General features: G+C 34.4%; 1 protein-coding gene across 1 annotated transcript in view; it reads left to right on the top strand.

Moving 5' to 3' along the window:
• Positions 1-26,057, top strand: part of MAN2A1 (mannosidase alpha class 2A member 1) — a 114,814-nt gene that overhangs the window by 31,902 nt on the left and 56,855 nt on the right. The window contains exons 5-12 of the mRNA XM_052700980.1: positions 518-645; positions 3,212-3,385; positions 5,352-5,538; positions 11,118-11,295; positions 13,360-13,562; positions 21,031-21,216; positions 21,990-22,104; positions 25,112-25,179. Coding sequence (XP_052556940.1) covers positions 518-645; positions 3,212-3,385; positions 5,352-5,538; positions 11,118-11,295; positions 13,360-13,562; positions 21,031-21,216; positions 21,990-22,104; positions 25,112-25,179 — 1,239 coding nt within the window. The remainder of the gene's footprint in view (positions 1-517; positions 646-3,211; positions 3,386-5,351; positions 5,539-11,117; positions 11,296-13,359; positions 13,563-21,030; positions 21,217-21,989; positions 22,105-25,111; positions 25,180-26,057) is intronic.

Below are 26,057 nucleotides of genomic sequence, written 5' to 3'. Positions count from 1 at the left end.
AGCATCATTCTATTATAGACATCTTTATAGGGAAACTGGATCATCTTGTGTTTCAGGAATGCAGTTTAATGAGTGAGCTATTCTGGAGCCTTTATATACATAATAAACTTTGAAGGTTTATTTAAGCTTTCTAAAACAATAAAAAGAACAAAGCATGGGAGACATTAGTAGCACTTTAATTGTGGCATCTCACTCAATTGACCTCTAGCACCATGACATGTACACTATTTCATTTTTGTAATTTATGCATGAAATATTTGAAATTATTTCCTGACTTGAAAAGAAAAAAGCTGTAGTAGAGCTGTAACTATTGTTGTACAGAGACATTAAGAAATATACAGTTCATATATTCATTTGTTCACTGTTTGATTAAAAACAGTATAGTCCAGTGATGGAAGTAGCATGATTCAGATTTTGTCATTGTGTCCCTTATAAATAACTATTGGATATTCAGAAATGGATTTTAAAAGTGTATTTCTAGATGCGAGGTTTTGATCACAGTTTACATAATTTTCAGGTTAATAAAAGATGGGCAGTTTGAAATAGTAACAGGAGGATGGGTAATGCCTGATGAAGCTTCTTCTCATTACTTCACTTTAATTGACCAACTGATAGAAGGACATCAATGGCTAGAACGGAACTTGGGTATGTACACTGAACTAAAAGTTAACTGCACTAATACAGCTTTCTAAAAAATATGTCTAAAAAATAAGAGGCGGTTTGCTCTGCTTCCCAGAAATATTAAATCAGATCTTTGTAGTGAAAACCATAAGACTGACTCTAATATTTGTAACTGCAGTTTGCAGATAAACAAACAAAAAAACTTTCTAGATGAAGTGTACTTAAATTATGTTCTATCCTGATGTGTTTTACTGGTCTTAGGAAGTGGGACTTTGGAAAATGATGACAGGTTTTCACATTCTTTGAAAATTATTATTCTGTGTGTTTGGGTCTATTCTGTAGTCAGTATATTAATTGGACTTCTGTGTAAGATAATTAAAAATAATCTTAGAGTAATTGTAAAACCTAAATTTACTCTAATATTAAAATTGTTTGCATTAAAAAAGTAAACAAATAAAGACAACACATTAGCTTTCAGAACTTTAAGGAATTATTGGAGTAAGGTATTTTTGGCTTACTTCCATAAGAAGAGATAACCTCTTCTACAGGGGAATTATTTATTTAGTGATTTTAATAGTAGTTTAACATTATCCTATTTAATTAAATTATTTTGAAAATTTGTTATACTGTTATCTTAATAGAATGGCTTGGTTTGGAAGGGACCTCAAAGATCATCTAGTTCCAGCCCCCCTTGCTGTGGGCAGGATAGAATCATAGAATCATAGAATGGCAAGGTTGGAAACGACCTGCAAGATCATCTGGTCCAACCACCCTCCCATTCCTATCAGTACCACAAGCACTAAACCGCATCTCATAGCTCCTCATCCAGGCGCCTCTTGAACACTGCCAGGGACGGCGACTCCACCACCTCCCTGGGCAGCCATTCCAGTGCCTGACCACTCTCTGAGACAAAAAGTTTCTCCTAATGTCCAACCTAAACCTCCTCTGGTATAACTTCTGGCCATTTCCTCGGGTCCTACTATTAGCCTGGGAGAAGAGGCCAGACCCTTTTACATCACAGCCTCCCTTCAGGAAGATGTAGAGTGCAATGAGGTCTCCCCTGAGCCTCCCCTGAACAATCCCAGCTCCCTCAGCCTCTCCTCATAAGATTTGTGCTCCAGAACCCTCACCAGTTTCTTCGCCATTCTCTGGACACGTTCCAGGGCCTCAATGTCTTTCTTGCAGTGAGGAGCCCAAAACTGAACACTCGAGGTGCGGCCTCACCAGTGCTGAGTACAGGGGATGCTCACCTCCCTGCTCCTGCTGGCCACACTATTTCTGATGCAGGCCAGGATGCCGTTGGCCCTCTTGGCCACCTGGGCACACTGTTGGCTCATGTTCAGCCGAGCATCAACCAACACCCCCAGGTCCCTTTCCTCTTCACAGTCATCCAACCACTTATCCCTAAGCCTATGCCCAAGCCTATAGCGCTGCATGATGTTCAACCACATGATCAGACTGCCCAGGAATGCATCATGCCTGGCCTTGGACACCTCCAGGGCTGGTGACATCCATAACTTTTCAGGGCAGCCTGTGTCAATGCCTTGCCATATTCAAAGAACTTCTTCCTGGCATCAAACCTTAAACTCCTTTTTTTTAATTATTTTCTTATTTTTTTTTATTTTTTTTATTTTTATTTTTTTCAGTTTGAATCTGTGCCCCATGTCTTATCTCTATTTACTTGTGAAAGAAGTTGGTCCCCCTCCTGCCTCTGAGCTCCTTTCAAGTATTGGAAGATAACAACAAGATCTTCCTGGAGCCTTTTCTTTTCCCACTGAAACAATCCCAACTTCTTCAACCTTTCTGCTTAAAGACCAGGAAGGAATAGTAGTTTCCTGGCTTTATCATACCTGGTCTGTTCTTTTTGATGTCTCAAATGCAGGCCCCTGGTAGACAGCAAACCACTGTTTTTGTTTTTGGTTTTAATTTTTTGATTTTTTTTTTTTTTTAATGAGAAAGTAAAAAGAAAAAATGTATTGAAAGGAGCCACACTGAAGAATTATTTAAACAAGAGGTGGATACAACTTCTTTATTTGCTAGTATGAAATTAAATTAAAAGGCAATAGTAACCACTATTATTCTGATGTTTGCCAGCCTAGTAAATTAATTCAGTTTTGAAAGAAAAAAAGTCGCAAAGCAAATGTAGATTAAAATTATTTAAATTACACTGAGTGAAAATTAAACAAGTCACATCATGTTTTCATCTGTTTTCATCAGTTCATTTTTCTGTCAACATTTCTTTCCAATTGTAACATCTGGAAATGACTTAAATGAGAAGGAAGTTTAATTATGTTTCCATGTAAAGCCGTTTGAGACAAAATGAAAATAGTGCTGCAATATAGGGTACTACTCTCAGGTTTTTTTTAATGCAGTTAGACGGACAGGCTTGCCTCTAGGATATTTGATTTTTTTCAGAAGTAATTACTGTTTAATTCTAGATATTTAATTTCAAGGTGTGTTCTATAGGAGGCTTAGTACTCAGCTGTGTATTTTATTTTATTTTCTTTAACGTTCTGTATTTAATGGTCTGATTTGAACTACATTGGTACATCTTTCTTTCGTCCACTTCAACTTTTTACCTTGTCAACAGGAGTAAAACCGAAGTCTGGTTGGGCAGTTGATCCCTTTGGGCATTCACCAACAATGGCCTATCTTCTGAAACGCGCAGGATTTTCAAAAATGCTTATACAAAGAGTTCATTACTCAGTTAAAAAATATTTTGCAACTCAGAAGACACTAGAATTCTTTTGGAGACAGAACTGGGGTATGTGTTTTTCCTTTCTGTCAATGTGTATATTTTGTTTATACAGGGAAAATGTGGAGATGACTTGAATAAATGCTCTGAAAAATCTTTACAGACAGGTTGTTTAGGGTAGTTAGTCTAGTTTTAAAAAAATTGAAGTTCCATTAGAAAAGAAATAGACTATTAATTTTATTTGAGGATACTTTTTGCAACTAAAAGGAAAAGTGAATACCTGAATGTTAGGGAAGGGATTAAAATATGAAAGCTGCAGTTTTTCTGTCGGTCATCTTATCATACTGTTTATTTTAGAATTTTCATTTTCCTTCTCCCATCTCTTTTACACAATACGTGAGGAGGGGAAAAGTGTTTCATGTTCTTTTTAATGTTTTTTTTCCTGTTTCCCACTTAAAAACTTTAAACAAAAATTCGTTTTCATTTCATCTGTAGAAAAAAAGTACACTTTACTTTTAGAATAAATGTAATTGCTTTCTTATAAATTACATGTTATACAGTTTGAAAGGTTTCATAATTAATGTGGTCATTATATCTTAGAAAACTGATATGTGTTTAAATGAATGTGCTTTTCCATATGAATCTTTTGTTGTGCTTAGTATACTGTTCCGAGTCCTTATAAGCTAAATGGTGAAGATATGCAATCAAGTTTACTTCTTGCTTTTTTAAAATAAACTGATACGTCACTATTTTGTCAGTACAGAGCATAACAAGTTTGTTTTATACTTGCTATTGAAAGGTAGTGATGCTTTTGAAGTTTTATGGTATCTGTGTGTTGTTAATCAGAAATTGCAGTGAGAAAGGTACTCAAGGAAGGCAATCTGCTATGCAAGAAAACTTCTCCTGAGGAAGACATAAAACTGTGAAATAATCTTTTAGAAACAATTCGGAGGTTTTTTTTATTTTAATGTTGGTATATGCCACTCATTTAATGGATGACTTAACTGACCTGCCCGTTTAAAATGATGGCATGCGTAAGTGACGTGTATGCTAATGGTGTAGTGTTTGGATTTCAGAAGAAGGCTTTTCAAAAGAGATCGCAGATCAAAGTTCAAAGCATGCTCATCTGACATAATGTGTAGATGTAGTACCTGAGATGAAGATAACAGCTGTAGTTGAAAAGTAAATACATATATTAGTGGATAATTGCCTTTTAAGGCAACATACAGGTTCCTTGGTACATCAGCAACATTCATAAAATGCTTAAAATGCGTATTGAAGTAAACAGCATTTGGAAGTTTTACCACAGGAGCAAATTTAGGGTTCATTTAAGATCTGAAAGAACTTAAGGGTTTTTTTTTTCAAATTAAATTTTGGAATACCTTCTTTTGAGAAGGACAAAGTTTGTATACAGCTCTAGTTTTAGTGGGACAAAGAATGGACTGACTAATTGGAAAATTTAAGAATTCACAAGTCCTTACGTAGAAGTATATGCACTTCTATTTACAAGTACCTAAAATGTATTTTACAAGTCTGTGGAATCATACTGGTAATGTAATGAAGTCACGTGTTCCAGAAATCCAGATACTATTAAAGCTCATCAACTCAGATGTGCTGAAGAGAGTAACACCATATTTATTTATTTATTTATTTATTTTGAGGGAGGCTGTTGCATCATTTTATTTATTTTTGCGTAGTTTCTTCTTTTTGTTTGCTTGAAGTGCAAAAATATTTTTGTTCACTCCTCTAATTCTGGAAGTAGTCAGCTTCGTGTGAGTGGGAAAAATCCCTAACATTTTCTTCATAAATTTCCAAACCACTCATGCTTTGTTGGGATTCCAGTTGTGTTGGATCCATTTTTAGCCTTTATTATTATATCAAACGTACATAGAAAACTTTGTGCTCTACATAGAATTTAGATACGGATATTCAAAGCAAGAAATTGTCTTGGTCTTGGATTGAGATAGTGGAACTGATTTCGTTCTGGCAAATTAAGAATTTATAGTAAAGGTATGCTCTATTTATTTAATTGCAGATTTGGGATCCAGTACAGATATCCTTTGCCATATGATGCCTTTCTATAGCTATGATATTCCTCATACTTGTGGTCCAGATCCAAAAATCTGCTGCCAGTTTGATTTCAAACGTCTTCCTGGCGGAAGAGTAAGCTGTCCATGGAGAGTTCCACCTGAAGCCATTCACTCTGGAAACATTCAACACAGGTACAATTTTTTCATATTCTGAGGAAAATAACTTCAAAACCAGACAGAAGCACTGGTCTAAGATCACAACTATGATTAGCTTGATGAGTTTATGTAGTTCTTCAGTTAAATATGTAGTGGGAAAATAATACCCAGTGTTTGCTCTTAAGTTCAGAGTGTAGTAGACAGTGAAGTTTGAGAATAGATGATAATTAAGGAAGACGCATTTCATTTTTCTTTTCCATTTCTTGTCATGTGAGTTTACAAGTGTTATAAGCTCTGGTAAATCCTGGTTGTAGGCATGCTAAATGTTTTTGGTTTTCCTGTTCACTTGGGCCTTGCTGACAATGTACTGCGGTACATCCAGTTAAACTTGTATGTATTTGATAATGAAACAAGAAAAGAAAAAAAAGTTCAAATGTGACTCTTTCAGAATGTCACTTCAGTTTATCTCACTGTTTCAAATACTTGCCCCATTCTCTGCTCACACCCCGCCCCATTCACTGTTCTGAACACCTCAGGAATCCAAGCTGTTAAGTTGTTGCAGTTTATTGTTCTGTTTTCTGAGAATTTTTTTAAACATTTTTTCTTTCTTTTTTTTTTTTTTTATAATAAGTTTGAAAAAGTTTTATGTTGATAGCAGAAACTATAAAAATAATCTCGAATTGAATCAGCTTTTCTGATGGTTGTTCTTTTTTGAATGAAAGTTCTTTCCCTACCACTATTTACCTTTTTTACTTCATTTTCATAAATACAGGTCAGAATTCTCAACTAATTTGATGCATCTAAGGATCTGTATTTGGTCAGGACTGTACTGTCAGTATCACTGGGCATTCACTGGTACAGCTCTAAAGTATCAGTATTATGCAAGTTGAAGTATGTAAGTGACTTTTGGGTGTGAGTGGGTTTTAGCTCCTTCAGTATCAGAATAATGGTTTGTGGTTCTAGTTGCAGAAATTCTTTGAAACTTTCTAAAGTATATTTGCAGAACAGAAGAAGCTACGTCATAGAGGTAGTACTGTGTGTATTTATCAGATATCTTTATTGTTCTTTATTTTGTGTTTCTTTATTGTGTTTATTTTGTGTAGTTTTAACCACTTTAATGTGGGCCAAAAACCATACTTCATAAGTTTTTTATAGTATTTAAGCAAGCTTATCCTATAGAAAATGTGGAACATTGTTAGAGAGTTTATCTTAAGGGAAATGGAATCCAAGTCCACATTTGGGAAATTCTGGTGAGTATGTGCTGAATAACTGATGAAAGCAGCATGGAGAAAGAGAGGTTTCCTGATTTCTGACTGTAAATTTGTGTAACGCTATAATTAAGATTGGTCTAATTGCCCTATTTCTGTATTCATTTTGAATATTCCACTGTGAAAGGGCCTTCAGTACAAAATCTAGGTAGTAGTTATGTAGCATGTGGTTCACTGTAATTTTTGTGAATTCAAGGTAGTTTGTCTCCTTCCAGTGGAAGACGTAAGGGACAGCGAGGATAGCACAGTTAAGCATTCTGTAACTGCAGTACAGTGAGATATTTTCCCATGGTATGTCCTCACAGTACTTGGCAATCTGTGGCTTAGCTTTCCTAGTGTAAATGCTTTAAATGAATCTATGTTCTGCGTCTTGTGTGTTCTGTTTAAAAACTAAAAATATTCAGATGCAATCCAGTTCAGAAAAAAAACGAGTTGTTTTGATACTGTTAATTAAATTTCAAAGTTTTACGTATCCATTTACTTTAGTGTTTTGAAACTAAATAAATCTGAAGATGGAATTGCTAAAGTTATTTTTTCAGGAAGTCTGTTTTCTGTGGTCCCATTTACTGGCTTCAGGCCTTGTATAACAGCTATGAGTACAAGAGAAGTCTGTGAAGGTGTTCAAAATTATTGCAAATTGCTGCGTATGACAGCTTTAAGAATAGCAGGGTTACTTTAAAGTTTTATTCTAGATGCTGATTATTTAAAGTGAGCTATTATCATCAGAAATGTGATTTGTAACATTAAAAAATTACATATATCACAACTGTCATGTTTTAGTACTAGAAATGATGATAGGAAAAAAGTAATCTTATTTGAAAGTAGAAAGGTGAAAGGTGATGACAGGGCAATAATTATGATAGAGTACAGATAAAATTTTCAGTTACTGAGTGTTTATCATTAGTAAGGAAAAGCTCACGTGTATTTAAGTCCCTGTTATGTAAAGAAAAATCTTGATAATGTGACTCAATTTGTTGCAACAAACGTATGTACAAGTAGCAACTGGTGAAACTGACTTGTCTTTGTGTCCTGGCTTTACGTTTGTGACACTAGAAAGAGCATAGGCATTTCCACTTCCATAGTGTAGTTTCAAATAACTCCATTAACCTACAGGAAATACTGGTTTTCTAGAAAATGCTAGCAGTATTATTCATATTTAAAGAAAATTTTGGAATATTGTGGAAAACAAAGTTCTCTGATTTGGCCTGTGTAACAGAAGTTTTAGAGTTCTTTATGAAGAAGAGACAGAAGAAATACAGGAGTAATTGGAAAATCTGTATGTCACAAGCTTTCCAAGGCACAGGTCTGTAGCACAGTCATATCTCTCATTTCTGGTTTGTTTCTTGAGTGAAAAAAATATAGGAGATCTATACTACATGGAGCTGAATAAAGTAGTATTTGATACGTTAAATTTAGAGGCTGGATTTACAGTAGTGACCTTTAATCAATGCTAGAATTGCAATTAAATTGATAAGACATTTCAAATATTCAGATAAGTTTGCTTTTGATTTCAATACTGTTATGGCTTTACAAGCATTCTAAAGAAATATTTGATTGAGAACTTAGGACTAGTAGCTGTTGGATTTATTGTTGCCCTGGAAGTTAATTGCAATTAAAGCAAGGAATGAGAGAGCCATCTAATTGAAAGCCTGTCCTTTTTTAAGTTACACCTCAGAACGGTGTTGGTTATAAAGATTGTACATGCCTAGTCTTTCAGTTGTACCCTCATCTATATGTTGAAGTTCTAGCTTTTGAGCAAACAACTTATATCCGAGTTAAAAGAAAATACAGCTTTTTTTTTTTTCCTCTCCTTGAATGGAAATGAACTGTTTTGTTTGAGGAAGCACAGCTTGTTTTAATGAATGTCTCTTTCCCATCTATAGATATAGGAAAGAATTAGAACTGCAAAAATGTACACTCAGTACTCTAAAGGCATGCAAAATGGGGCTTTGTTTCTTCCCCTGCTGCTCAGAAAAGCCACTTTGGTCATTCAGCTTTTTCCTCTTTTTTAATTGATTACATTGCTCAATGTGGAACTGGCAAGTAGAATTAAACTGCTTTCGTGGCACTGGTGTTTGCATTTGGTCTCAGATTCCTGATTCTTGAGTAGGGAGTACTTACCATGCATAAAGATCTCCTTCACAAATTCACCTGAATAGCAAATTGCAGATCAACCAAATAGTTTTGTTTTCTAGTTGAGATCATAGAGCAAAGAGTGAGACCCTGGTCTCACTGGTGATGTTATTACTGACTTGGCTTATTAATATATTGATATGTTGAGAAAATGCATTATGTATTTTGTCAATAATTACAGGATTTTGTAACTATTTAAGAAGCCAGTAAAATGGTGCTCCTTCTATTATAATTTTGCTGTTATACATGGCTAGAAAAAGCTTATCATGACTAATCCATAATCCATTTTTATTCAGAAGGGTAGAATAAAACAAATCTCAAAGTCTACCCAATATCTTGCTGAGGGACCAGAAAGTGAAACTCTTTCTGAATCTGTTTTTTTCAATGAAAGTATTTTTCATCTTCTGCAAGTTCTGCCTGCAGGTTTTTGATGACTCTTTCTCACTACTTCCTGTGAGAGTGATTTAGGAAGTTATTAGAGAGCAATTTCTCTTGAAACAGAATTTTTAGTAGGAGACATACTTGACATGCTACATTAGATTTTTCATTGGTGCTGTGTAATGGAACTAGTTTGCACTGGATCCTACTGCTCTCCTAAAAATAGCTAGGTATCCTACAGATAAAAGTACTTTGAGGTAATGGCAAGTAACATTAATGAATTCTGCAGTGAATTTGGAAAAAAAAAAAAAAAAAAACCCACAAAAAAAAAAACTACAGGAAGACGTTGAGAAGAGATACCAAAGGCAAATACACCAGTAACTTGCCTTTCCTGAAATCCTGTACTTTTCAAGAGGCTCTAAAATATTTTTCGAACAGTGTAATGAAAAAATATAGTCTGGCTTCTTATAAGGTGGAAATGCCAAATTTTCTGTCAAGTCAGTTGTTGTATTTGTTGTATGAGTGGGAAGACTTCACATTTAAATCAGCATCCTGTTGAATGTCATGGAAAATATTGATTAACACTTGGTAATATTGATAAATATTTGGTAATCTGAACTATAAAGTATGTTATAATAAAGGCAGAGAGAGGAGGCAGAAGCAGAGTTGTTAGTTGTTTGTAATCTCATGTTGGCAGAAATGTAGCTATTCAACTGAAGGTTTAGTGCTGATATCTTCCATCACTGTACATTCAGATGTGTTTACTCAGCAATTATAAAATTGAATAAGAAAATGAACAAACACTGACTTGTTGATCAAATATGAGTTTATGGATTTCAAAGGTGTTTCAGTTGTTACGGACATGTTTATGTTTTGAGTACAAATTCAAAATAGATGATGGCAGAACACCTGTTAAAATTCTGAGAGAAAAAGATTATTGGAATCCGGAATTAGCTGCTAATTTCAGTTTAAAACTTCATCTCATTCCTACTTCTGTTCTCTTGTGGATGTTACTATAATTTGTGCTCCGTAATAACGTTATTTCCACATCTCTAATTAAAGAGAATAAACAGCTGAAGAGTTTGATATTGATCTTTTCAATAACCCAGACTTCATACTTCGTAACTCCTAGTATTCTTAATCTGCTACTTAATGACAGAAACATGTTTTCCTTGAGAAAACATGAGAAGATGCCAAACAAGAATTTCACTGCTTTTTCCTTTTTTTTTTTTTTAATTGTTTGATTAGTTGGTTTTGTGTGTTGGGTTTTTTTTTTTTAAGGTTGTTATTGAGGTTAAGAAGACTTGACTCTAATACAGGAAGGAAGGAGAATAGAGGTTTTTAATAGCAGTCTTCCAAGAAAAATCTTTTTTGCAAGGCTGACATTACTCCAGGATTAATTTATGAGCAGTTAGTCTGTCAAGGATGTGGAGGTATGAATTTAGGTGTCTGAGTGAATTACAGAACGGGATGAGAAGAGCTTGCTTATTATTTTAAAAAAGGGCTGGAAAGGATTAGGATTGTTATCTAAATATAAAGCAGGTAAACATAATTTAAACTGTGAGTTCTGACACAGAAGCAAATTGATGCAGACTAGCCTACAGTTTAAGATCTTGATATGCTTTTTGGAAGATTTAATTGGCACAGTGTCGGCAGCGCAGTTGGTTGAATGTGGTGCCCCAGTAGAGGGAATTGCAAATTACAAAGTGAAACAGTGCATTATGTCTTTTTTAGAGTCACTACAGTGCATAGCTTGATGTCAGATAATTGTTTCAAATACTTATTCTTTACTCTTCTGTTTTCTGAATTATAGTATTTTTTTTTTTTTTTTCAAAGGGCTTGGATGATTTTAGATCAATACAGAAAGAAGTCAAAGCTTTTCCGTACTAAAGTTCTGCTGGCTCCACTAGGGGATGATTTTCGTTATGCTGAGAGCTCAGAATGGGATCAGCAGTATCAGAACTATCAGAAGTTGTTTGATTATATGAATGCTCATCCTGAATTGCATGTTAAGGTAAGTAAAAACCTTTTCTCATGTTTGTGGAGAAAACTGGCTCTCAGTATTCTGAAATGCAGTGGTAAAACACTGGTAGTTTTGAAGCAGAACATTCCCAGTAGTACTGCATGCTTGAAAATTCTAAGTAATATTCAAACTAGATTATTTTTATTTCACAGAGTTCATGTTTAGTTATTTTAAGGCTCACGGGGTTTGTCTTTGTTATATGAAATGATTTGATTTTCTTACTGGAAGTTCAGGAAACTTATGTCACTATGTTTGGGTCCTCTTGTTTTTATGTCCTACAGTGCTGTAACAAACAAAAGAAGTTAACTGAAAGGTGATTGCTTGCACATATTTTTACTATTAAAATAATACTGTTCAATACAGTAAAATCTGTGATTAATCTGACTACAGAAGTAGTGAATTATCAGATTAAATTATCCATATTCTTTCATTCTGCTGTGTAAACTGTGTACTTCAAAGTCTTCTACAGTATATTCTTTCTGAAGTCTGTTACATTTTCATCACTTCTTAACATGGGGCTAAGAGATAGTGGAGCACAATCTTGGTTTTTCTTATGTAAGAAATGAGAGCGCTATTTTTTTCCCCCATATTTAGTCTTCTTAAACCTGGTCTACCTTTTTCACTTCTTTTTCAGTTTTTACGTACAGTATATACCCTAATTCTCTTAAATCTCCCCTGTTACCCTAATCCTGCAGGTTTGAGTAGTACATTAGTTCTTCCTGCTGGCTTCTTGACTAGTGTTATGTGTAAGAAGGATGATTTGTTGGGCTCACAGCTGACAGCTCGTCAGCATCTGTCTTCTGTGAGGTATGGATGACATGACAAATGTGAATGTTTACTATGGAAGGGAATAGACCTGGAAAATACTCTTTGGTCATCTTGCAATCACTATCTTTACTAGACTGAACAAGTAATTATTCTTTGGGCGCTAACAGCAATAGAGTTTTTGTTGTCTCATTTCCTACTGATCAGAGCTATGTGAATTCATCACTGGTGCAAAAGCTGTGGGCTCTGCCTCTAGTATTGTTCCTCAAGGACCATTTCTGCTGTAGGTTCTGCTCAGGGATCTGCTGTTATGGTTTCTAGTGGTCTACTTCATTAGCCCTTACTTGCCCACCTTAATTAATACCTTGGGTATTAGATGATCATTGTGGTCCTTCTCAATCTAGGCCATTTTATGATTCAAACAATCAATATCTAAGATGCTTTGTCTGGATGCAGCACTATTACCCTACATTCCATCTCCTTATTTATTTAGTTTTTGGCTTTTTTTTTTTTTTTAATATGTTGGTGTCATTTTTGTGTGCGATTATGATCTTAGCAGCAGAACTTGCACCCTGCGCCATCCGCTGCACCTTCCCAAGTGAACTTAAACTTCATAGGCAAATAAAACGTCATGATCAACTTCTTAAGAACTTAGAGTATACAGAGGGTTCACCGTCCTGCCTTAAGAGCTCTGATGCATTTTATTCTAATGGATTTTATTGGTTGCACAAGGTACTATCTTTTCAACCTTTGTAGCCCTCAAGCTTGTAAGTGCTGTCTTTTGATCATGGATCTCAATAAACAGTTTCTTTGAATGTAGGTTAAAAAAAAAAGCCAACAAACTATTGACACTCATTTTTAATTTTCTGATCAGCAGTCACTTGGAGTTCTACATATAGTATGGATTCTAGATTTTGGTGTATTACATTCAGTTATTTGTTTAGTCCGGATGTCAACGTAGATGATACTGAGGAAATTATTTGCTCATATATTAGACTTACACAAGAGAATACTTTCACTCCTTTTTGACAATTAGTTTTTATTTTGGATATTAATGCATTCTTAACATGGAAAAAAAAAGTTTTTCATATTTCTTGAACATGAAATTCATGAAGAACTTCTGAAAGAATCATTACCCTTGTCTGAATAGCATGCAGGGAAATGTTATAGCTTAGATTTCTATTATAATTCGTCTTGAAGACTGACATATTCCTGGAATGTGTGTGCATCATTCTCTTCATATGTCTAAATAAAGAAATTGGAACTATGGTCATTTTAATTTTCTTCCAGGCCCAGTTTGGAACTTTATCGGATTACTTTGAAGCTCTTCACAAAGAAAGTAATTTGGGTGAAAGGAGCAGCAGCTCATTTTTCCCTGTATTAAGTGGAGACTTTTTCACCTATGCAGACAGGGATCATCACTACTGGAGTGGATATTTTACATCACGACCCTTCTATAAACGACTGGATAGAGTCTTGGAATCCTACTTACGGTAAATACTGCTTTCCAATAAATACATAACATGTCATTTAATATGTGAGAGAGGTGAATGTGTAAATACATGTGTTGGATAGGTGGAAAACTAATTGGAAATCTGTTTTTTAAATTTAGTTACAGGAAGGATAGCAGAGTAGTCTCCCAGTAATGATGATTAGTCAGTATACCTGAAATTTCATCAATCCTCAGAAATACAGTGTTATTTTTTTGATCCAAACTAGTAATTTACTTGTACGTACTATTCAAGTGACCATCAGGTCCTGAATCCAGCAGGATTTATTTCTTTTTATTTCTGTATTTGATCTGGATAAGTGTAAAATCTGTCCTTCCTCGGAGTTTTGGAAGGGTTTCAGAGGCAGTTTAAAAATAGTCAAGAACATTGTGTTACCTCAGACTGTCAGGATTGCCTTGCTGTGATAAGTGTTTACATCTTTAAAAAAATAATAAAAAAAATTGCTCTATTAACGTGGTAATTAAGTGGCTTCCCTTTGTAGTATGTGGATCAATAAGTCTGTGGATCAAATGCATTGAGAAAGACTAAACTGTATTGATGGCTCCAGAAACTATTTTGCATGGGATGCAAATCTGTGACTTGTCTATTCGCAAAACTTGGGGATCCTGTTTCCAAGGATGACTGTTAAAATGATGCTTTCTCAAAGGATTTTTTTTGTTGTCTTTGAAGGGACCTTTTGAAGTATAGGTATTGGAATGCAGCCTCTTTTGCAGATCAGAGCTTTTGGGCTATAGAAAATATGTAGAGTGATGAATGATCCTTAAGTATTTCTGATCACATATTTTTGTGTTGCAATGGCAGTGGTGGAGGGAGCAAGAAAGGTAATATATAGGATTTCAGAAAATCTGAAATCGGGTAAAATGTAGACTTCACAGACTTGAGATACATCTTGTACATCATCTGTAAGTTCTGTTCATCTTGTAATTAACTTGTTTTTTTTAGCTTTCTGTTTGAATTCAAAGGATATAGAGTAACAGATCTGAGGAAAAATTATAAAGAAGAGGAAGCAAGAGCAAGACCTAAGAAATTTGAGGGCCTGAAACTTAAAAAGGTGTTTAGGAAGAGAAGATGCAATAAAACTTCAAAATTTTTTGAGGTATTGCAGTGAATAGGAAGAAGTTAACAACTTTCATGGATTTCCAAGTATTGAGGAAGGAAACCAAAGACAGTCAGCAAAGAGGAGGAAAGTAAGACAAAGTTGTAAGGAATGGTAAAAAGCAAGAAGTTTCCTCAGAAGGATAGTGTAAAAATTTTATAATAAAGATGATGAAGTTACGTCTGTACTGTTTTGGTTTTGGAAAATTATCAATGCATATACCTAAAGCTCACTAAAATGATGCTCTTTTTTCACGTTTCATATTTCATATTGTCTCAGTGTTGGCTTAGCATTTTCTTATTGCATGTGTTTTGCTAGGCAGGGGGGTTGGAACTACATGATCCTTGAGGTCCCTTCCAACCCGGGTGATTCTGTGATTCTGTGAATTGTGTACCTGATCCACCGGCTGTTCCGCGTTTTCCTGCTGTGGAAGCATTTCATTCTTTATGCTGCTTTTCAAAATGTTTTCTTGCACTTTTTTTTTTTTTTTTTTTTCATTGAAAAAATCTTTTTATCTCTTTACGGACTCATTTTTCAAAACTGAAACAGTCTTGTTGAAATGTAAGGACGTGAATCGCAACAATTGTAGTAGGATGTGATGTGCTAGCAAGGAGTGTTCACGGTATAATTAGATTCCTATTTTAGCTCTACTTATCTCGGATTTTCTTTTTTTTTTCTATGTACCAGTGATTTTACGAGTGTTTGCAGTCTTAATTTTATTATCAGAAAATAGTTACACTTGATTAAATGAACTTACTGAGAAGAGGCAATTTGAAATTGAGATATCTGGTTAAGATTTCTCAAAAACAGTAGCGTAATGGGATGGTCAGACATAATAAAGGTCTTCAAAACTTTTTCATCATGCTACTCCAGCTGTAAAAAAATAAAATAAATTATTACCTTCCTCTCTCTCCTTCCCCTCTATAAGTTTGTTCATTTAAAAATTATGGAATAGTTCAGTTGCAAAAGATCTGCAGTAATCACCAGGTCAAACTGCCTGACTGTTCAGGTCTAACCAAAACTTAAAGCACAATGGAACGACTGAGGGCACTGTCCAAATGTCTCTTGAGCACTTAGAGGCATGGAGCATCAACTGTCTCTCTAGGAGGCTTCTTCCAGTAGTTGACTACTGGCATGGTAAATAAATTTTTTTAATGGAGAGTCTGACACCTCCTGGCAGTGCAGCTTTGTGCTGTTTCCATCTTGACATCAATTCCCAGGAGCAGAGCCCAGCATCTACCTGCGTTTTCCCTTCTCAGGTTGCTGCAGAGAGCAGTGAGGTCACATCTCGGCCTGTTCTTTACCAAACTGGACAGCCCAATGTCCTCAGCCTCTCCTCACAAGACACACTTCGCATCCCTATTACCAGATTTATGGGTACATCTGTCTGTCTACCTAATTGTGTGTATCACTGCCCAGCCATCATTTTAGTTCTGTGGTCCAGGGGTGGAGGGTCAACAAAGGTAAATGTGTAGGCTCACCTTTGTATAATTTAGTTGCTCTGACTTTGTTCGGTGTTCATCAAGTTCAGGAGTCTTCAGCAAGCTTCTGTGGTGATTGACTAGACAGAGTGCCCCAAAGTCCTGACCTTTATTTGACCTTGTCCCTGCTCGTGCTGTGTTGGAGTCTTGATGTTATGTGAGCACTTTGGTAAGGCCCACTAGCTCCAGCTTCTTCCACACTGCAGAGCCTGGGTTATGTGCTTCGAGACCAGGCCCTGCAAGCTGTGCGTAGGTATCCTTCAAGAAGGCCTTGGCAACAGTAAAACATGCACAGAAGTAAAAGGTTTGAGATAAGTTATATTTTTAAGTTGTGTGTAGTAGGAAGTGATTAAAGTAGTATTCTTATTAACAATTTATTAATATTTATTATTAAATAATTGATTTACTAATGTTAAAAAAGAAAATCTCACATCCCAATAGATGGTCTTGCACACATTTTAATACATGTACACTGAACTTTAGAGGTGTATAGCCTTAAAGTCTGAGATTGAAAAGTATAAAACAAAAAACTCTCCTTGTTTTTTTTTCTTGAAATTACTGCTTCTCTTTCCTTAACTGTATAAACATTCAGGAAAAAAGAATTCTGTACAGGTTTGCAGACTACAGTATTGCTAGCAATGTAGCAAAATAGGAAATTGATACAAGTCATAATTTAAAAATTATGAGCTTAGTTGTACAAAAGCATTTTTATGACAGGCCTGAGTTGGAAAAAATATCTTTGTGTGTTGCAGTATTGCTATGTTGATAGTTTAACTATTTGTCAAGTATTTTGAAAAGTGTTGTAAAGCAGATAAGTTCTACTTCATTGATATCTAATATGAATATTATTTTCTACTTCATTGATAATTTATATGAATATTATTGAAAGGCATACAAATTGCCTTTCTTTTGTTAAAGTTCTCATGTTTTAGTCAGTCTTAGGGTGTATGTGTACATATATACAAAAACAATTTACTTTATTGTGTGATCCTAAATATTGTTATATTCCGGAAGCTTTCTGTATATTTTCAATTCTTTACTGCTTATCTCCATGGTTGCATTTTCTAGATCCACAAAAGCTCGGTGTTCCAGTGATTTATATCAAGTAATCATATTTTTGTATGTTAGTACTTTAACTGGATTTAACGCGCTTTTCATAAGGTGAAAAAGACAAAGCTATAGATCTATATGCCAGTTTGCTTTTCTTTGGTGAGCTATTACCAGATGGCTGTTGGCATCCTTCTTTCTGTAGCCCTACCAGTATAGTAGGTGCTATGGGACCCCAAATTATAGTCCCTTCCACATTCTTATCCTTCTTGGAAATAGTACTTTGCTATCTGATGCTAGACTGTGAAATGTCAGCTGTTCTGTGAGAGTGGCTTTACAGCATAGATTCGCTAGTCTTATTACTGCGTCCTGCGGTCAAAGCCTGTTGAACTTAACAGATGCTTATTATTTCACTTTTACTTACTAGATAAAATGAAGAAGGTGAAGAGAGCTGGGAATAGTTCAAACTGGACCTTTTATATTGTTCACTGCAATACCTTTCCTGCCATGCGTTTTTTGTTTTTGATGAACAAAAAAGCTTAATGTTTGTTTGTAGTTAAATGTCTGTAGTTCAGGCAAATGTTTTGAGAGAAAATAATTACTCGATCCATCTGCTGCCTTCTGTGAAAAAAGCTTAGACATATTATTCAGATTGGATGATATCGGTTTCAGTAATTATCTCTTTCTACCATGAAAAATTGTCAACCTCTGTAAGTCATTTTCTGTATGTTACTGCGTTGTGAGAAATGAGGACTTGGGGAAGCAAATCAGGTCAGAAGTCTCCATTTGCACTTGTCAGATAATTATTTTAGATCTTGCAGAGTAGTTTTAAACAGTAGATTTAATCTTCGTTATGCTCAACTTTTTAAAAAATGTATTTTGCTAACATCTCTTAGTAATCTGTAGCTTGCCACACACTTGAATGTCTAGAATAGATGCTGAAATAAAAATGTAACTAACTGTTGATTTGAGCTTTCGTGTTTTACTCTTTTCATGTTGGAGGTAGTTTTTCTTAAAATTCAAATTCTAGAAGAACATAGCATCTTCTCAGCTTTTGAAATTGGACATACTAAGTGTACAGTCTAAAATATGTCAGAACTAGTCATTTACAGAAATCTTGAATATTAACATACTGTTTTTATTGAAATGGTAGGAAATTGAAATACAAAATTGTATTATAATTTTTTATACCCAGGTGCAATATGCAGGTGAAATAATGACTTGATATTTTCATATTAGAATACTTACAAACGCTGTGAAAATTCAGTTCTGGCAGGTGGAATAAAAGTACTGTTTGGGTATTTGACAGCTTAATTCAAGTAAAATACCTACTGAGATCTGAAATGTTTGTGTGGTCTAATAAAAAACGGATCAAGCATAAAATGTCTAAGTTTAATCTTCATTTATGTAAAAAATATTTTTTATGTGCTAAAAGGTAGCCCTTTTAAGCTTTTCTGAACATTTCATCAGAACTTGAAATGTTGGAAGTGTTGTGCTTTTGTAACAAACAAACAAACAAACAAAAACCTAAGAATTTTAGGAGCTTACAAAGAGGGAATTTGTAAGGCATTTAAAATACAAAAATATGACTTTCTTAGAAATGTTTTATTTTTTAGTTTAATTTCATTATAAATAATAAGCTAATGAGAACTAATCTATCATAAGTATCTTTCCCTTTAAGTGAAAACAGCCTTGTTTAACACTGATAGTGGGCAAAATTCATTGCCTGAGATTCATGTTTGTTATGATGGATTAAGGATTTAATTTCATTTTAGCTTTATCATAGCTTTATTCTTCTCAAACATGTTATTGCATCTGCTTTATTCATCTTTGCTTTTCAATAGTTACGTTGCTGTTTTGTGTGAATTACTTTCAAGTTTATATTTGATATTTACAACGTTACACCATTAAAATATTTACACATGTACGAGTGTAAGTTAACTTCAACATCTGCAAAAGCTGCTAAATATACAGGTGAATCTAAACTTTTGTTTGTAAGAATTTAACCAAAGCATGTTGGCTTTTGTACCTGAAAAGATATTCATCCTTCTATTGCCTCTGTGTATGACATGTAAGAACAAGATGTATGAATGCTTGTACAGATGGCTAGAAAAGGGCACATCTTCAGAGTTCAGAAACTCCTGGTGAAATCATTTACTTTTATTTATTTAGGTTACATAGAGAGTGGACCTAAAGCTATAATGGGTATAATCTTTGAGAAATCAGTCAAGTAATACTTTGTTTATTCAGTGTTCTGTCAAGTAGAATTACAGAATGAAATGACTACAAAATGGGTAATTTTTAAGTAACTCTCTTAGTCGTGCTTCCAATATGCTCTGGTTTGAAATAGAAGTGAGAAATATTAAGGCTTTATATGACTTTCATAGGGAGATTTTTGAAAGGTGTAACTTCTTGCTTCTAAGTTAAAGATTTTTAAACTAGAATGTTACTATTGGTTTCTCTTCTGGGTGTCTTTCTTCTTAGACAACTGAACCATTCTACTGTTTAAAATAACACTAAGATCTGAAAGGAAAAATCTGTATCTAAGACTGATCTAAGTGTTAGATCTGTAAAGCAGAATCACATATTTTTCTGAAAGGCAAAGAAGTTCCAAGTGTTCCTTCTAGAGGAAGTGGCTAAGTCAATTAAAAAGAAAGGTCAATCTTCCAAACAGAGTTTATTCAGGGTTTTACATTTGTATCAGTAGCGTGACATTTTGCCTTTTTTTTTTTTTTTTTTTTTTTTTTTTTTTTTTTGCATTTCTAACTTCTTGGTTTCCTTTAACTGTGAGGAAATTCATTTTTAAAAACAGTACCCTAATATTGCAGGAAAAGGAGATAAGAAAAAGTTAACAGATGATATCCAAAATATTTTGCAGGCATCTTGGTTAGGTATTCAGGATGACTGGCAATTGCAGTATTTTTGTAAAATAATTCATACTCTTCTGAAATTCGTTGAAACCTAATGATAATGATTTAGTGTCAGAAGCTTTAGCATAAGATATTGGATAGAAAGGCTTCTCACTGTGTTTAATCTTACCTGTGTTTTGTATCCAGAGTTCCTACATATCAAATGACTATTTAGTGTGAATGTATTATGTAACTCTTTTAGATAAGTTACTTAACTTAAATTTCAAAAGATAGAATACTTAAAGTAAAAGTGTATATACTTACATATGTATACTTATATATGTATTCTATCTTTTGTTATTTTGTAATTTTAGTAATTTGAAAATAACTGTGTTTATACGCACACACAAATATACATATACGTATAAATATATGTACATACACATATAAATATATACATATGTATATACTAATCTGTAAATTCTGTGTAATTGAAAAAATACCTGTATTTACACGCACATAAATATATATATACATGTGTATATGTAGAATGTACAGATTAGTATACTTAAGACAATGTTATTTTATAAACAGGTGCTTTTTGAAATAAAAACCCGTATATCTCCCGTAAGACAGTCTATCTCTGGTGTATTTATTTGAAGATCTGATCTGTATATCTCACATTTCTTATGCTATGTTATAGTGATATAATTTTAATCTGTAACCATTTTCTATCACTGACAAGCATTGCAGAAAGCTCACAAGATGTAAAGCTAGTTGACGATGATGTGCAGTCGAGATTTTTAACTGTTTGAAACTAGCAGCAGGCTGAAAAGTACTAGATTAACATTTCAAGATCTCGTGGAACCAGAAATGATTAAAGACTTGTCAGTGCAAGTTTGTTGCTCAGGTAAAATGTGTCTTGCATTTTGCTTTTTAAACCTTTAAAAATATTTTATTTTTCTCTACTATTTCAGAGCAGCTGAGATCCTTTACTCCTTGGCTTTGGTACAGTCCTATAAATACAATAAGATGAGTGTATTTCCTTCAGTGGATAACTATAAATTGCTGACAGAAGCAAGGAGGAACCTTGGACTCTTTCAGCATCATGATGCTATTACAGGAACATCAAAGGATTGGGTAGTTGTGGATTATGGCACTAGGTAATTTAATATAGATGTATACACTTAAATCTCATTTTGCTATTACTTTTTTTACAAAAAGGTTTGTTTTAAGCAGGCACGCGTTTACTACAGTTTGCAAAATGCTCAGTTCTAGAAGTGTGATATTATCAGTTACAGTAATGTCTGCATTTTATTGTGTAGGAGAATTGTTGCCTGTTGGAATATAAAGCGTTGCTGAATTTGATTGTTGGTTGATGGTTCTGCAAGTCTCTTAAATTGATTATTAATTACTATTTAAGTTGCCTTTAAGATAATCTTTGAACCTACTGAGTTCATAGGGAATATTCTTAAATTTCAAAAAAGTATTGATTTATCTATAAAAACAGAGTAAAACATATAAATTAGTACAATGAGCGCAATGAGATAAAATTACAGTTAAAATTACATAGCAGTATATGTAAGAATCTTTAAACTTTGTATCAGTTGAGAAAGTGGAAGCGATGGTAATCATTTAAAAGAATTATCTTTGTGTTCCTGGTGGTTTCTTTAATCCTGCTTAAATACAACCTTTACTCAGAACAACTTTTCAGGCCAGTCTACACTTCAGATATAGGAAATGAAACATATAAAGCACAAACTTCCCTAAGATTAACGTTTTATGAAATAGTGGTATGTTAGGGGCATACATTTTGTGGTGGAATAGTGGGATGGAAATTACGTTTTCAGAATGCAAATTAGGAATATAATCAAATTTAGCATAAATGACAGAAGACAATTTCTGAAAACTAATGCTACTTCAAAAATTTTAACAGGCTTTTCCATTCTCTAATGAACTTGAAGAAAGTGATAATTGACTCTGCTCATATTCTTGTCTTGAAGGATAAAGGTGCTTATAATTATGATATATCAACTCCATTCCTTAAGATGGTAAGCTATATTTCTTCATTTTCTCTAAAAAATAAGTACTCTTTTCAATACAGTTGAGTGGTCTGGGAAAGATCAGATTGAAATTTGCTGCTAATAATTGTTCAAGAACCCACTTCTTACCACTGTTCATACTGAAGATGTTGGAAAATAAAAGGTGAAAACTTCAGCTGTTGAAGCTGAAAAGAAGTTCACAACTTAAATAATTGGGCTTATTATGTTCCACATTGTGAATGACACAGTTAAATTGAGTATTTATATTTTCTTACAAGTTGCATTTATTGATAATTTCAGGAGTATAGATAGAATGCATGACTGCATGATGGTATGCAGTCTTGTAATTTGACACAGCTGGTTTCTTTATTTTTTTTCTTACGATATTTTCTATCTTGAATAGAAGTATAAACCAGATTTTCAGGACAAGTCTAGACAAGCCTTGTGCTTTTTTCGTCAGCTGAGCTCATTGTAAACAAGAATCTACTGAAGTTAGCAGTGGATGTCCGTACATCATTTTGAGACTCACTTTACAAGAATGCCCTAAAGTAGGGCACTTGCTAATATTATTTACTTTCAGTATTCTTAATTTTTCCCCTTTCCAAACACGACTTGTCCATTTTTATGGCTATATAATCTTAGGAATTGTTACATCTGCATTAGATTGAAATGAGGTACTTTAATTTGTTAATGTATATATATATATATATATATAGTATACTATGTATTGTATATGTCTCCAGCATGTCGTAAGCTTAATATACCCATACTTCTGTGGATATTTCATAGAATCATAGGATGGCTTGGGTTGGAATAGACCTCAACGATCACAAAGTTCCAGCTCCCCCTGCCATAGGCAGGGTTGCCAACCTCTAGATAAGTACTACATCACATTGCCCAGGGCCCATCCAACATGGCCTTAAACACCTCCAGAGATGGTGCAACTTCTCTACGGTTCACCACTCTCTCAGTAAAAAACTTTCCCCTCACATCTAATCTAAATCTCCTTTCCTTTAGTTTAGAACTATCCCCCCTTGTCCTGTCACTATCTTGCCACGTAAAAAGTTGATTTCCCTCATATTTCTGAACTCCCTTTAAATATTGAAAGGCTGCAGTGAAATCTTCCTGCAGCCTTCTCTCTTCCAGGCTGAACAAGCCCAGTCCCTTCAGTCTGTCTTCATAGGAGAAGTGCTCCAGCCCTTGGATCATCCTTGTGGCCCTCCTCTGCACCCTCTCCAAAAGCTCCACTGTTTCCTGTGATGGGAACCCACACTTGGATGCAGTGCTCCAGCTGGGTCCTTACAAGGATAAAGTTGAAGAAAAATATTCTCCTTTGTCTTGCTGATCACCTGTCTTCTGCTGTAGTACAGCATACACTTGGCGTGTGGTCTGCAAGAGCACACTGCTGACTCAAGTCTAGCTTTTTGCCCTTTAAGTACAGACACCACCATTAGCTTTTTGGTCAGCCATGATCAAGAGCCTGCGTGTTGTGGTTGTTGTGGTCATAAAAATGCACCAGTGGAAGTGACCTGCTTTTGCTATCATCACTACTGAAATGAATCACCCACCACCTCACTGTGCTCACATCCACTATTTAATTTCCATAAATGTCCAGTGAGCATTGGTGAATGTCATTGGGTGCCTTTTTTTTTTTTTTCCAGATGGAGAAATTCAGTGACACACCTGTTTCCATGCCAGAAGCATTTTGTCAAACTTGCTCCTCTGCCACAATTTGTCACACAGCAACAAAACATAATAGAATGTTTTTGGGAAGGTTCATTCTCCTACTCCTGTGTCACCAACATTCACTTTGACCTCTGACATTGTGGGCCATCATAATATAGTTGGAGGCAGTGGTTTTGGAACAGCCCTTACAATTGATTGGACCAGTCCTGTATATATGTTTAATTGGGTGCAGAAAAAAAGCTTTCATATATGTGGCAGTAGTTTGATTAAAAAAAATAATAATAACAATTAAAAAAAAAAAATTAAGGGTGTTTTCTGAAGTATTCTCTGGAACTGGGAGCTTTTTACTTCAGTTGCAGTTTTTGTAGCTGTCAAAATTGTATGAACCAATGCAAATGAAACAGTACTGATAGTTGTTTTCTTGCTTAAAAACGAAGGCAATAGTTACAGCAATATCTCATCACTACTAATTTCTCTGTAGCTGTTATTAGAGAAAAGAGAAACTATTGAAAAGCAGGAATTTATGTATACTGTGAAGCGATTCTTGAAATTTGTTGTATAAAAGTCAAAACCACACCCCTAAACTGTTTTTGAAGATTTATTTATGACAAGATCTGTCAGAAGACTGAAGTCTGTGTGACAAAAATAGAGGATTATAGGACTTCTGTGAGTAAATAGAAACTTAGTATTATATAGCTGTTTGCAGAGTTTGAAGGAGGTTGGTGATAATAACATCTGGCATACAAGAATGAAAAAATGGACTTACAATATGATAGTGGTTAATTATAATAACAGACAATAACAGAACAGAGATTTCTCACTGAATTCTTTAAAGTAAAGGCTTCTTCTGTCAGTCTTAAAGAGTCCAAAATCTTCACTGATTCTGTGTCTAATCCATAATAATTACGAATCAACTTTTGAGAAGATGTCTTTCTGTGTAATATGCTAAGTCAGGGTTCTAGTTATGGTATGGCTAGCATATCTTTGTACTTCATAAAGTTTGTGTAATCTTGTATCACAGAATCATAGAATCTTTAAAGTTGAAAGTCATTTAGTCATCTGGTCTAGCTCTTCTGCAATGAACGGGAACATCCAGTGCTACATCAGGTATCTCAGGGCCTAATCCAGCCTCATCTCCCTGACTGTAAAAGTCTTTTTCCTTATGTCTAAACTAGATCTACCCTCCTTAAGCTTGAAAATATTTTCTCTTATTTTATCCCAACAGATTCTGCTGAAGATCCTCTCTCTGTATATTATATATAATACATATTGTATATAACTAATATTTATTAGTGTATTCAAAGGCTAATTTATAAATGTTATCTTGTAGGATGATGTTCAGTCTTCCCAAGATTCTTTGCCGCATAAGACCGTTATAAAGCTGACATCGCAACCAAGGTAAATAATTCATGTGTTATTTAGGGTCTGAGATTCCTCTGGTAATAAATGTTTTCTCCACTACCTGGTAGTTTTTTTTTTGCTCTTTCATTGTTTTCTGATTTTTCTTTTAAATAAAGGTACAATGCAGTTTAGCATGTTATGCTGATGTTATTTCATCTGTTTGAAAGAGGACAACATTCTTTCAAGTATATGGAAGTTTTTCCCATTGCACTAATTCATCTGCAGCAAGTGAAGTAGTCTGATTACTGTATGCTTTAACAGCATTGTAATTCTTAATAAATTATAACTGAGAGCAGCAAAATATTAACTGAACATGATTACAGCTGGCTGGATTGCATTGTGAATTTTTGTAAGACCTAAAAATCACGGTGTATAAATATATATCTTTAAAGAGTCAGTTTTGAAGCTATGTTTTCTCTTACTTCCAAGTTTCCACTGTAGTAAAGATTCTTGGTGCTTTCCCTGTAAATATTTGGTATACAAACTCAAATAAGTTGGACATTCATTAAGACTGATACATGTAAATAAATGGAGTAAGATGTATGGATGTGGGAGCTGCTGTGTTTATCCATAAAATAATACAAGGCTATTTTATCCTTACAGAACAAGAGATTTAAGTTTAATTTAAAAGTGTTGAATATTGTTTTTCCGATCTAGTATCTAATTTCCCTGTTTCTGGCAGGCAGCAAGCTAATAAAACTTGCTTGCCTAACTCATGAAGGTGACAGACTATTATAATTGCTGCTATTCAGAGATTCCAACTTAGAAAAAAATGAGCTAAGTTTGGTCCTTGTGAGCCTTCACACGGAGGAGGATGCTTCAGTCCTCTGAAGTTAAATGCATGTAATGCATGCACAGTTTTGATATGAATTTGT

The sequence above is a fragment of the Tympanuchus pallidicinctus genome, unplaced genomic scaffold (assembly GCF_026119805.1).
Source record: "Tympanuchus pallidicinctus isolate F22 unplaced genomic scaffold, pur_lepc_1.0 scaffold4, whole genome shotgun sequence".
Taxonomy (NCBI): domain Eukaryota; kingdom Metazoa; phylum Chordata; class Aves; order Galliformes; family Phasianidae; genus Tympanuchus; species Tympanuchus pallidicinctus.
Note: the sequence above shows the minus strand (reverse complement) of the source record. Positions and strands in the feature narration are given on the sequence as shown.